Below are 13801 nucleotides of genomic sequence, written 5' to 3' on the forward strand. Positions count from 1 at the left end.
ATATATATATATATATATATGGATATTATGGAATATATGGAATATTATGCAGCCATCAAAAAGAAGAAAAAACCAAAATCTTGCCATTTGCAATGATGTGGATGGAACTAGAGGGTATCATGCTAAGCGAAATATGTCAATCAGAGAAAGACAAGTATCATATGATCTCACTGACATGTGGAATTTGAGAAACAAGACAGAGGATCAGAGGGGAAGAGAGGAAAAAATGAAATAAGATGAAACCAGATAGGGAGACAAACCATAAGAGACTTTTAATCTCAGGAAACAAACTGAGGGTTGCTGGAGTGGAGGGGGTTGGGAGGGATGGGTTGGCTGGGTGATGGACATTGGGGAGGGTATGTGCTGTGGTGAACACTGTGAATTGTGTAAGACTGATGAATCACAGACCTGTACCCCTGAAACAAATAATACCTTATATGTTAATTAAAAAAATAAAAATAAAATAATAAAATAAAATATTAACAGTGGTTACTGTTGGACAATGTTGTGATTTTTTTTGTTTTCTTTTTGATTATCTATGTTTACTAAAATTTCTAAAACTCTAACAACAAAAATTTTCAAATGGTAAAATATTTAATTTTAAACAATAATAGGAAATTAGAAAATGCAATAATAATAGGACAAAGACATACATGCAGTCAGTCGCTAACTTAAACCTTTAAGTTTTGGTAGTTTAAAACTACACATTTGATTAGAAAGCAAGACCCAACAATATGCTGTCTGATCAAGGTGACTTAAAAATAAAAGGATGGGAAACAATATACAGTCTATTCTCATTACTCACAAAAGTTATGTTCTATAAAATAACTGCAAACAGTGAATTAGCAAATATGAAACCATTGTTCCTAAGGAAATACAGGATTGGGTTCCTATGGGCCTCTGGTTGTAACACTTTGGTCAACTGATCAATACACAACCTTGTTTTATGTGTGTTCTGTTTAAGGACACTTTATTTAACATATATACATATATATATATATGTATATATATTCTGTCTCCCAAACATACCTTACCTTACCAAATTAAATACAACTAAAATCATAGAAAGCTTATTCTCCGACCATAATGGAATTAAAGTAGAAATCAATAACAGGATTATATGTAGGGAATCCCCAAGTAACTGGAAACTAAACAATACATTTCTAAATAATCCATGGGAAAAAGAAGAGGTATCAAGGGAAATTACAAAATATTTTGTACTGAATGAAAATAAAAATATAACATTAAAAGTTGTAAGGTGTGCTAAAGAAATGCTTAGATGGAAATTTATAGCATTAAATGTCTATATTAGAAGAAAGAAAGATCTAAAATAAACAATCTAAGTTTAATTTTAAGTCTAGAAAAAGAAGGGCAAAATAAAGTTAAAGCTAGTAGAAAGAAGGAAATAATAAAGAGCAGAAATCAATGACATTGATAACAGGAAAAACATTATGGAATATCAATGAAACCAAAAAGATGTTTCTTTGAAAAGATAAAAAAAAACTAACAAACCTGCAGCCAAACTGACAAAAAATAAATAAACAAAAAACCCACGAATTACCAGTATCAGAAATGAAAGGGAGATATCATTATAAATCCTACACGTATTGAACAGGTAAGAGAGTATTACAAACAAATTTGTTCGCGTAAATGCAGTAAATTAGATAAAATGGACCAATTTCTGTAAAAACTACTAAAACTAACCCAAAACTAACAGAAGAGTCCTGTATCTATTAAAGAAATTGAATTCACATTTAAAGAGCTTCCCACAAAGAAAATTCTAGGCCCACAGTGTTTCACTGATGAATTCATTTAAGGAAGAAATTATACCAGTCTACACCATCTCTTTCAGAAAATCAAAGCAGAAATACTTATTTATGAGATAGCATTATACTGATATCAAAACCAGATAAAGATAGTGTGTGGAAAGCAAACTATAGACCAATATATCTCATGAACACTGACCAAAAAATCCTTCAAAAAAATATTAACAAATTGAATCCTTCAGCATATGAAAAGAATAGTACATCATAATCAAATGAGTGTTATCTCAGGAATGTAAGGCTGGTTCAACATTTGAAAATCAATCAATGTAACCCACCATATTAACCCTCTAAAAAAGAAAACCAACATTATCATATTATTAGAAGCAGAAAAAACATTTGATTATATTCAATGTCTATTGATGATAAAAATTTGCTGCAAACTTGGAATAGAAAGGAACTTCCTCAACCTAATAAAGAGCATCTATAAAAAATTCTATGGCTAACATCATACCTAATGGCGAAAGATTGCATGTTTTCCCCATGATTAAAAACAAGTCAAGGGTGCCTGTGTGGCTCAGTTGGTTAAGCAACTTGCTTTCGGCTCAGGTCATGATCCTGGAGTCCCGGGATCGAGTCCCACGTCAGGCTCCCTGCTCAGCAGGGAGTCTGCTTCTCCCTCTGACCCTCTTCCCTCTCATGCTCTCTATCTCTCATTCTCTCTCTATCAAATAAATAAATAAAATTGTTTAAAAAAATCAAGAATGTCTAACTACTTCTATTTGATAGTGTGTTAGTGCCCTAACCAATGCAAAAAGGCTAAAAATTGGAAAAGAAATGAAATGGTCTTTATTTACACACAACATGATTGCCTAAATAAAAACCCCTAAGAGGGGTGCCTAGGTGGCTTAATCAGTTAAGTGTCTGCCTTGGGCTCAGGTCATGATCTCAGAGTCTTGGTACTGAGTCCTGCGTAGGGCTCCCTGCTCAGTAGGGAGCCTGCTTCTCCCTCTCGCTTCAGAGCTCCCCCTCCTTATGCTCACTCTCTCTCTCTCTCTCTGTCAAATCAATAAATAAAATCCTAAAAAAAAACTCCTAAGAAATCTACAAGTTAGCTCCTACAACTAATAAGAGAGGTAAACAAGATCATAGGAAACAAGATTAACATTAAAAAAAACTATATTTCTATACTTTTGAACTTTTAATGAACTTTTAGAAATTGAATTGTTTTTAAATGCTATTTACAGTATTCCTCCCCCCCAAAAAATATTTAGGTATAAATCTATCAAAACATATATAAGATCTATATGCTGAAAACTACAAAATACTGATGAGAGAAATCAAAGAAGAACTAAATAAATGAAGAGACCTATCATGTTCATGGACTAGAGACTCAACATGGTTAAGATATTAATTCTCCCCAAACTGATCAGTAGATTTCATTTTATGTAGATATAGGCAACCTGATTCTAAAATCTATATGGAAAGTCAAAAGAACTACTACAGCCAAAACAATTCTGAAAGAGAAATACAAGAAGGATTGCACTATTTAATTTTAAGACTTACTATAAAGCTATAGTAAGCAAGATGGCATGGTATTGGTGAAAAGATAGACATATAGATGAATGAAATAGAATAAAGAGTCCAGAAATAGACCAACAGAAATATAGCCAGTTAACTTTTAATAAGTTACAAAGGTAATTCAACAAAGAGATATTATCTTGCCAACAGATGGTATTAGAATAATTGAACATTCATAGGGGCACCTGGGTGGCATCTGCCTTTGGCTCAGGGCGTGATCTCAGGGTCCTGGGATTGAGCCCCGCATTGGGCTCTCTGCTCAGTGGGGAGTCTGTTTCTCCCTCTGTGCTCTCCCTCTCTCTCTTTCTCTCTCTCTCAAATAAATAAAATCTTTTTAAAAAATAATAATATAAAAAAACAAACCTTAACCCATAATTCACAACATATCTGAAAGTCAACTTGTTACAGTCCATTTAACTGTATGTAATTTTTTAAAATAATAAATGAATAAAAGTAAAAAAAAATTATGCTAACAGAAGATAGTTTATTTGCCCAAGTTGGCAGATTGTAAACCTTAAAGTTAAGGCAGTCTGTTACATAATTTATTTATTTATTGATCTCTCCGGAATTGGTAAGAGGTTTATATAAATAAATAAAAGCTATAACTACCTTGCAATAAATATTTCCTTAGATATTTTAATAGCTCTCAGTAGAATTATTGTTGTTAAATGTTTTTCAAACTAATCTTAGAAGTCAAGAAGCTGGCTATTCAATTGCTTACGATTACACCATTTTTATTTCACTTTGAAATCCTTATTATCATACCTTGTCTAATTCATGTACAAGAAGAAAGATCTTTCTTTTGACAATACATCTTACCTGAAGGCAATCCAAAACAGTCAAGTATATACTAGGTCCATCCACAAAAAGAGGTACACTAATTCTTGAATGGGGGTTGTGGGGGACGGCCCAAGGATAAGGAAACTTCTGTTCTCACTTTATACCTCACAATCTACTCTTTACTAGCTCTTCCTCAGGGGAGAAGGAGTTGCTAATCTGATTGTTCAGAGTCTAGAATTCTTTGGATGAAATCAGGGCACTGAAAAAAACATTTGAATCTGTGAACATACACTTTCTCACCCTGGAATAGGCCAAGAAATACCTGAAATTTTCTTGTATTCTCTTTTACTTTCAACACCAATGCCCAATGGTTTTTCTTCTTTCTTCCACTTTGACTTTGTCCACGAATTGGCAATAATGCCTTGATTTTCCCCCACAAAACCAGGAGCACCATATGTAAAGTCCAGACACCCCAAAACTTTTTTTCTCCCAAATGGAAGCTTTTTCATAGCCACAGACTAAGTAACCTGGGTCACTTTAGTACTATGCACCAGAGCCAAAATATTTTTCCATACTGGTTGTGTTTACCCTCTTTCCTTTGGCACTGCTGATATGCTTCTAAATCTTCTCACATTGCTCTACAAAGATTCCACCTTCAGTTTTGGGGGAAGGAAGCAGGAGGAATAGATAAGAGATTTAGGAAAAGCAAGGGGCCTCATTTTGTTTTTTGCCTCAGCCATGTGCCTCAGCTTAGTTTAATCTATATTTAGGGATAGATGGTACTTAAAGAGAAATTAATATATTTATACTTTGTTTCTCATTTAACTGTTTCTAATTTTGTATCATTCCTTTAGAGGGAAGAAGTAATTCACGATAGGTTTTAGATAACTGAATCCTTAAATAATTAGTAGTCATGGTCCCTTACTATTAAGGGGTTTAAATATTAAAATGCACAAAATTAAAATCCTAAATTACAAAGCCTATGAATGGTATAAGAAGGAAGAAAAGTATAGAATTGAGTTATCTGCCCTATGTAAACTGAGAAACCACTCAAAGACCCTGCCTAACCTAAGCCCTGTTCCTTATAATCTGTAGACTAATTGAAACAAGAGAATGCAAGGTTGTTTTATACGATGTAATAAGCGTGAATCCTAAGTAGATTTATATAAATTCCCAACCATTTCTCCCTCTCTACATTGCACTTCTGGACTGAAACTTGCTTCCTGAATCTCTGTCACTTTTCACCTTTGCCTTTAAGGTAAGCAAGGAGGCAGCAGAATCTTTCAAAGCAGGTCAATCCACAGAGGCAAGGCCAGAAGTAGACCTCAGGATTCTTGTTTCCCTTTGCTAAAATCCAAAGAGCTACAATGGGTTTAGAAGGGCATAGTACTCACTGACCCAATTATGAACAGCTCAATGTTAATTTATTATTATATTCATTTTGGATTATTACTTTATTTTATTTTACTTTATTAATTTTGGAATAATCATAGCACATGCCTCTGTTCCCTCCCTTCCTGGGTGGCTTGGAGAAAATGGGGGAGTATTTGCCTTGACTAGCACAAGACATCTGGATCCCTAATTATAGAGATTTAGAAAAGCAATAGTCCTGGAAATGAGGCTGTAATGATGAAAATCTGGCAGAGTTCAAAAACAATTCATTGTTCTGATATTCTTTCAGAATAAAATCACTATATGAGTTGGAAGACATATGATCAGTAAATGAAAAGGTAAGTTGACACAGTATTTTTAGCACCTTATTCTTATTGCCCCAAAATGCTTATAATTTTTAAGAGAAACTCAAAATTGAAGAAATGACCCAAAAAGTGTTTCCCCACAGGTTTCTATAACATATCCTACCCAGGTCAATTTATACCATCTCTGACAGTTATGAATAACTTCTACTTTCCCTGCAGGGGGAAAAAAAAACTAATATGAAACTTAGAAGAAAAATGGAAACCTAAAGCCCTGACCAAGCACTAGTCTGCTTTAGACAGTTCAGTCCTCCCCAGGAATTACTCACTGCTCATTACACAGTCTTTCACCCACAATCATGCCTTTAGAAAATGTCTAGTTAACTTCACTCAGCAACGCTAACTCTGGACCACACTAGCCCATCCTCACCTCAGAAGTGGAAGGACATTTCCCTTTGGCTACATCTGACCCTGGACCAAAAAACAGCTACCCCTGAAACAGAAAAGGCATTTTGTCAAAAAGATAGGTTCTGAGATAATCAGAGGACTCAGAAAGCTCCAGCTAAGGCTGGAAAGACTATCTGAAAGCAACCCTCTGGGGCTGGTAAAGGAGAAGTGATATTGCTTACCTCAGAGGGTAATTTGAAAATCAAATGAAATAATGGCATAAAAGTGCTTTAGAAAGTGGTAAGAGGTTTATAAATGCAACGAAGAACTATTTTTTTTTTCAGCTTCACAGATCCTGTGCTGATTGAATATCCTTCACTGTACAGAACGACTTCACCCCTTGAATTATTTGGGATGGTCAGCAGAAGGGCCTCTGGACTTTCCTCTGAGTCACTGCCTGTGGTGTCAGAACGGACAGAAACTCACTCCCACCTCCTCAGCTAACATCCTGTTTGGGGGGGCAGGTAGGGGGAACTTCCCCTTCTCAGGTTCTGCAATTTGAATTTTTGAAACCCAGACTCAATTCTTCCCTTTTAAAATTGCATTATACTTTTCCTCCCCAGCTATCTGAGGTCCAATGGCTACAGCAAATGCAAATGAACCTTTCAAATGAAAGAACCATCACAAACTTAGAGTTTTAGTCCCATTACTCTTTTCCACACTCCCCTTTTTCCCACAGCAGTCTTTAATGAAAGCAGAACCTAGAATTTGAGAGAAAGACCTTGTATCTATCCCTAGAGACAGCTTTGTAGGGGAACAATGACCATGCTTCCCCCGCTGCTCAACTTACACACCCATTACTCAAGTACACACACATGCACACACCAGTAAGCTGGTCAACCGCAGGCAAATCGGACTCTTCACCAACTTGTAGCCACAGATACCAGCAAAGGGACCAAAGTCCTTCACCGCCAGCTCCAAAAAGACGCCACCAGCGGCGCCGCAGTAGCAGCCTCTGTGCTGCAGCCTCCTGCCAGAGTTTCAGGTCTAATTCCTTGAGGAGTAATGCTCCTCTGCCCTTCGGCCCACTCCCGTGGCCTTCACCCACTTCTTTCCTCAGGACATCGGGAGGAACTGGATCACTTTGCCACTTTTGCAGAGGGGTAAGTGGCAGAGAAGAGAATTCCCACCGAAGTATCCCGAAGCCCACGACTCCTGGCCGGATCTCTGCACCCTCCCACCCACGTAGTCGCCTGTGCGTTTGGCAGAGGTCCCAGTTCTCAAGGTGCCTGAGCTCCGATGGGATGTGGAGGAACCAGGAGGCCAGAGCAGCGGCGGGACTACGGCTGGGGATGGTTAGAGGACAGATGAGACGGGACTGGGGAGAGGGGCGAAGACTCCGCACAGAGGCACTCTCCCGCCCCTAGATTACAGACTAACTCCAAAACGCACAGATGGGAGGCAAGGTAAAGGCCTTTTCTTCCTATGCTCTCCCTTCTCTTCCCCGCTCCCCGCCTGGACACCTGGTGAAAAAGCAACGTGCAGGTATACCTGGAGCGAACACCATGATTTCCTCCAGCCGCTACGCCCCTAGGTGAGGAGGACAAGACAGGCAGACGGAGGGGTGGGAGAAAGGCCAGAACTTGGAGGGGTCTGATGGGCGCAGATGGGCGCGCAGGGCGCGGGCCGGGATGGTCAGCACCTCGGACAGCTCCCCGCCGCGCGATCCCGGGGCCGCAGCTCCAGCAGCCGCGGCGCGCTCAGCCTCCACAATGCACTGCTCTGCCCGCGGCTACCGCGGCGGCGGGAGGAGGAGACCGAATCCTGTTCAGTTCATCCCTCATTCCTGTGCCAGCTCAGCGTACACTGCTGCTTAGGGAGCAAAACACTTCTATCGCTTCCACGGGAGAAGGAAGGACGGAAGAGGAAGAGAGAAAAAGGTAACTGCCCGGCTTCCCGGCAGGGGGACAAACTAATTGCTTCTAATTACCTGCTGTCTCTCGCCCCCGTGGATACTGGACTGACATTTAGAATGGGTTTGCCCTTTTTTTATATATATATATAACTCAAAGAACTTTACTCTTGAGGATGACTCTGAGTTCTCCGGGTTGGGTGACTCTGAATAAAGGGGTGGGGCCTCCAAGTTAATGGGCCCTTGGGGTCCATGACTCCTCTCTCACTCTGAGTCTCAGTCTTTTCTGCTAACGTCAGAAAGAGAGCTAGAGGGAAGGACAGGGTGACTGGAGCACGTGAGGAGGGCGCCCCTATCAGGCCCCGCCCCCAGGCGGCCAATCCGACTCTGAAAGCTCCTAAACTTGGAGCTTCTCAAGGTCATCATCTTAGAGAAAGCAGGGTTGGCCAATGCACAAGAAAAAGACCTCAGTGAGGTATGTCTTCACTGAGAAACACACACTCCATAAAAGGTTGAGCCAACAGTCCCCTTCAAGTATGAGAATAGCCCTGAGACTGATCAAGAAACATTAGAGCTTCCCCTATTTTGATCCGACTGGAAACTGGGCCCCCCCATGCACACCGAGTTCTAAAGTTACTGGGACATGCCCCACACTCATTTCATGTTTCTAATTCACTGCTCATCTTTAAATCATTATCTAGCTCCCCCAAGAAATGTTTGTGTAGTGTGCATAGCCCAGACTAGATGTTACCCAGCTTGAAACAAGTCCATCTGGGTTATAACCCCAGAGCTAATGAGACACAGGATCCTCCAGCCTCGAAGCACATGTCAGTTGCTTTGGGTTTTATTCTCTATTTTTGCAGCTGAAAGGAGTTTTCCAAGAACAAAGGGTGATCTGGGTCATTTCCATTGTTTTACGGGGTTTCTTGCACCTCTCCCCAGACAATATAACTATCCTGAAAATACAATGTTTCTTAATAATTTGGTTGGTGGCCATAAGTTCTACACTCTTTTGCCAAATATAAAGCATTCAAATAGCCTTACTGACACTGGTTGTGTTCAAAGCCATCTGATAGATTTAGAATGCAAACAGTTTTACAGCTCTTGAACTGCAGTTTGCATGAAGCCATATGGGCAGCCTCAACATAACACAATCAGTGCTGCTCTTTGCATCTGGCTCAACACAGGCTTACACAGATGGAACCTGCCTCAGCAGCAACAAGATGCAAATCAGCTGATGGGCAGGATAAGGTATGTGCATGACAAGATGCAGTCCTTTCACTTCCCCCAAATTACACCAAAACCAGGGACCAAGGGCACTTCATTCTGTCTTCTTTGTTTTATCACCAGAAGTGTGGTACACTCTGAAATAATCTTTGAATGATTGAAAGACCTCTTTAAAAGGTCTCTTTATAACTTTTATTTTTTAATGGGCTTTATTCTCTTAATGCATAAACAATTATTCATGATTAAGTTCAAGTAAAAGCAGTGTGGGGTAAGAAAAGAGAAAAGATTTGAGAACGAGTCAGACTCAAGTCCACCATTTACTAGCTGTGTGACCTTGGATAAGTTACTTAATTGTCTCATCTGCAATATAAGGATTAAGGTATTGTGAAGGTTTGTTGTGGAGATTAAATGTGATAATGTATTAACAGATTAATTAAGAGAGCACAGCCCCAATTAAACCCATTCCAGGAAATTGCTGACACATTGGGAATAGATGACACCCTACAGGAATGCAAACTAAATATGTTAAATCAGTACTCCTCAAATATTAATGTGTATATAAATCCCATGAAGATCTCCTTAAAATGCAGATTATGATTCGTAGATCAGGGTGGGGAGAGATTCTGAGATTCTGCATTTCTAACAAGCTCCCAGGTAATTTCCAGGCTGCAGAGTGCTGCTGGTCCAAGATATATTTTGAGTAGCAAGGTATTAGATGTATCAGCATTTAAAAAGAGAGAAACTATTTATGCCACCTCCAACCTCAAAGCATGTCTTTGTAAATGTTAAATAAGGAAGGAATGCAGATATATTCCCATAGACTTCCAAGCTACACAGAACCCAAGACAGTAGTAGAAATAAAGAATGCCTGAAAATGGTCCCAATTTCATTCATTCCCCGAGCATCCTTGATTAGTTTGCTGTGGCAGTAGCGGGTAATATGATCCAGTAAAAACCAATGCAACAGGTCAAGGACAGAAGAAAAAACTCCTCAGCCCATCCTCAGCTCTTCTCTGCCCTTCTTTCTCCAGGGAACTCTTCATTTTCTCTACCCAACACCACATTGCTACCTAGCCAGAGGACAATATACTCCCAACCCAGTTTTTGCTTGTTTATATTTTAGTAAGGGCAATTAATATTATTCTCAGTAAAACCCAAGCACTCTAATACATTTTTATTTACAATTATTTCATCAGTAAATTTTATATTCAAGAATATTATCTCCAGTTTTTGCTACTACTGGAGTTATTATTCTGTTGAATTAATTTAAATACCTAATAATGCTACTAGATTTTTTTATATCTTAGTGTAAGTGATAAATTTAATAACAGACTGGCTGCCTCATAGGAAAATAAAAGTTTCCTTTTATTCTGCCATAAGTGCCAGATTCTTTGATAGATCCAGTCTTATTCAACAACTATGGCTTAAGTTCCCAATATAGTTTCATTGTCTTTGTTTAAACACCTCTACTCAAGGCTACTCATTCTTTTTTTAAAAAAAGATTTTATTTATTTATTAGAGAGAGAGAGCAAGAGAGTGCAAGCGGGGGGAGCTGCAGGGGAGAGGGAGAAGCAGACTCTCTGCTGATCAGGGAGCCTTGATGTGGGGCTCGATCCCGGAACCCTGGGACCATGACCTGAGCAGAAGGCAGACACAACCGACTGAGCCACCCAAGTGCCCCAAGGCAACTCATTCTTTAGTCAAACAATCCACTGCATTTTGAAATAGCCATCTATCAGAGAGGCAGCCACCACCTCCACTACCACCATCTACCTCATTCAAACACTGTTATTTCCAGTCAATGATAGGAAGCAAGACAGTGAACAATTCTGATAGGAAGCAAGATAGTGAACAAGTTGGACTAGACACCCCAACTTTCTTACTCTCATGCTGAGCTTATCAAACTGGTCACTCCTACTTATAGATATTTGAACAAGGAGCTAGATGAACTGGGAGGCACAGAAGAAAAAGAGTCACCTAATAGAATCAACTATTTTACTTGGAAACTTGGGAGAATATTGTATACAAAAATGAACATGGTAACACTACGAAGTAGTGATTTATGTGATATATAAACATTAAATTAGAAACTCCAAAGAAACTACAATAGACAGATTAGAGCTATAACTCTCAGACTTTCCCCCAAGTTCTCATCTATTCCTTCTAACATTAGTCTACTCAGTCTTTAGAGCTTAAAAAAATAGAAAAATTTTGAAAACCCATCTTGAGATATTCCCACTGTTTGCATTATTTGCAGCTCACCCTGGCTCCAGACATACCCTGATTCTTCACTCTCCATACTCGTTTTAATGCATTATTCAACCAACTATAATTTCAAATAATTTTTAGTATCTCTGAGGACAGTTGAAATAGATTGAAAAGAAGAATTTTCATTATGAAGCATGGAAGCATAATTTTTTCCAAATGTCTTGACTTGTAGGTTTCAAATGATTACAGAAATGAAGTGCTGGAAAAGAATTCTTTTCTTCTAAGAACTGCTAGAAGTTGTTGAATTGGGCCTAGGGAAGGCCATAGAGGTGAATTAAGCAGGAATATAAAAAAAGGAATGAGAGAATGTGACATGGACATGAAAAAAGAAAAACCAAATGAGGAAGAAGACATTGAAAAACTAATCTTTGTGTTATCCAATCTGTAAAGACTTAAAGAAAGTGAGGTAAAAATACATCTACAAAGAGAAATGGCATAAATTGGAAAAAAATGAAGATAGAGGATAGAATAAAAGGGAAGGGAAAATAAAATTAATGACTATACTGCTGTAAGAAAAAAAATGGGAAATTTTAAAGAATGTTACAGGCTCAAAAAATACAGGAAAGTGTCTCTGTAGGTTTGCATTTTATGAAGCAATTTATGAGTCGTGTGCAATGCTTTAAAAGGGACTATGTCATAGCCATATTTTCTGAACAGAAACATTAGCAAAACTTCTCTATTGGAAAAAGTAAATTAGAACAGTTAAAATTTTATAGCGTGCTTATGCACAATGAATTTTTTCATGGAAAAAAAGAATCTAGCATTGTTGAAGACCTTTTTTTTCCTACCAAAGAGGTATGTATCCATGTCTATTTTTGTACAAAAAAGTTCTCCCAAGTCACACACAGAAAAAAAGTTGTTTTTACTAGATGACAGGAGAGGGAGAATCAGTGAATCAGTTGAGAACATTCAAATTAAAACCAATTTGGTTAGTTTTTAAAAAGCACAAAGCATTCAACTCAATATTCAACTTCAAAATTGTAAATAGACACTATAAATCTTATTCAACTAATTTGGAATACAAAAATTTATCTATTTATACATAAGTGCCACACTAAGTCAGGGCACCTGGGTGGCTCAGTTGGCTAGGTGTCCGACTCTTGACTTTGACTCAGGTCATGATCTAGGGTTGTGAGATCGAGCCCCGAGTCAGGCTCCATGCTGAGCTTGAGATTCTCTCTCTCCCTCTCTCCCATCTCTCCACAGCCCCCACAAATAAAATAATAATAAAAATAAATACATAAAAGGATAAGTTCCACACTAAGTGAATTTCAGAAGGGAAAAATCAATGAGAAAAAAAGGTCTGGAAAGAAGAGTTGAAGAGAAAAATAAGAAACAGGAAAGGGATATAAGAAGGGGAAAGAAAAGAGGCAAAAAATTGAGACAGAGTTTCCTGCTAAGGAAAGGAAGAAAAATACTAAAGACAGAAAAAATAGCATATTGCGAGACTCAAAAAAGACTTTTTAAACAAAACAAGAAAAATAAAGAATAACAAGCTTTTTAAAAAGTATAATGACAAAGATTAGATCCTCAATACAGTCCAAATTGAGAAGTTGGGTGCTCTTCTTATATCTGGCTCACTTGGGCTGTATGTTTGGGAATAAATTTAATCATGACCTTTGGAAATAATAACTTTATTGCTCAGCCATACAAAAAGAATGAAATCTTGCCATTTGTGACAACATGCATGGCCCTGGAGGATATTATCCTCAGTGAAATAAGTCAGACTGAGAAAGCCAAATGATTTCATATATATGTGGAATCTAAAAAACAAAACAAATGAACAAACAGAATGACAGAAAACAGGAACAGACTCATAAAAACAGAGAACAAACTGGCAGCTGCCAAAGGGAAGAGGGCTAGGAGGTTGGGCAAAATAGGTGAAGGGAATTGAGTGACACAAAGTTTCAGCTACAAAATAAATAAGTCACAGAGATGAAAAGTATGGCATAGGGAATATAATCATAATATTGTAATAAGGTATGGTAACAGAGCCCGACTATACTTACAGCGGCGAGCACTGAGTAATGTACAGAATTGTCAAATCGCTGTGTTGTACACCTAAAATTAATTTAACATTGTATGTCAACTATACTTCAATAATAAATATTCTAAAAAGAAAGAAACACTACTTTTTTAAACAATTGTTCAAAGCTCTGCATCTCTATTCAAAGGCTCAGTTCAGAATTA

At 38.1% G+C, this 13801-nt stretch overlaps 1 protein-coding gene across 3 annotated transcripts in view; it reads right to left on the bottom strand.

Moving 5' to 3' along the window:
• The window catches only part of AKAIN1 (A-kinase anchor inhibitor 1), a 235161-nt gene that overhangs the window by 203232 nt on the left and 18128 nt on the right, over nucleotides 1-13801 (bottom strand). For 2 of the 3 annotated variants that reach the window (XR_012380076.1, XM_073898497.1), the window contains exon 1: nucleotides 7757-7881. The exons of the other annotated variant lie outside the window; for it this stretch is intronic. Coding sequence is in view for 1 of the 2 variants with exons in the window: in XM_073898497.1 (XP_073754598.1) it covers nucleotides 7757-7772 (16 nt within the window). In the remaining variant the exon portion in view is untranslated. Of the gene's footprint in view, nucleotides 1-7756; nucleotides 7882-13801 lie in introns of those variants that run through there. 3 annotated transcript variants of the gene reach the window in all.

Source organism: Callorhinus ursinus, unplaced genomic scaffold, assembly GCF_003265705.2.
Source record: "Callorhinus ursinus isolate GAN/ISIS: 27379988/994484 unplaced genomic scaffold, GSC_fseal_2.0 scaffold11, whole genome shotgun sequence".
Lineage (NCBI taxonomy): Eukaryota > Metazoa > Chordata > Mammalia > Carnivora > Otariidae > Callorhinus > Callorhinus ursinus.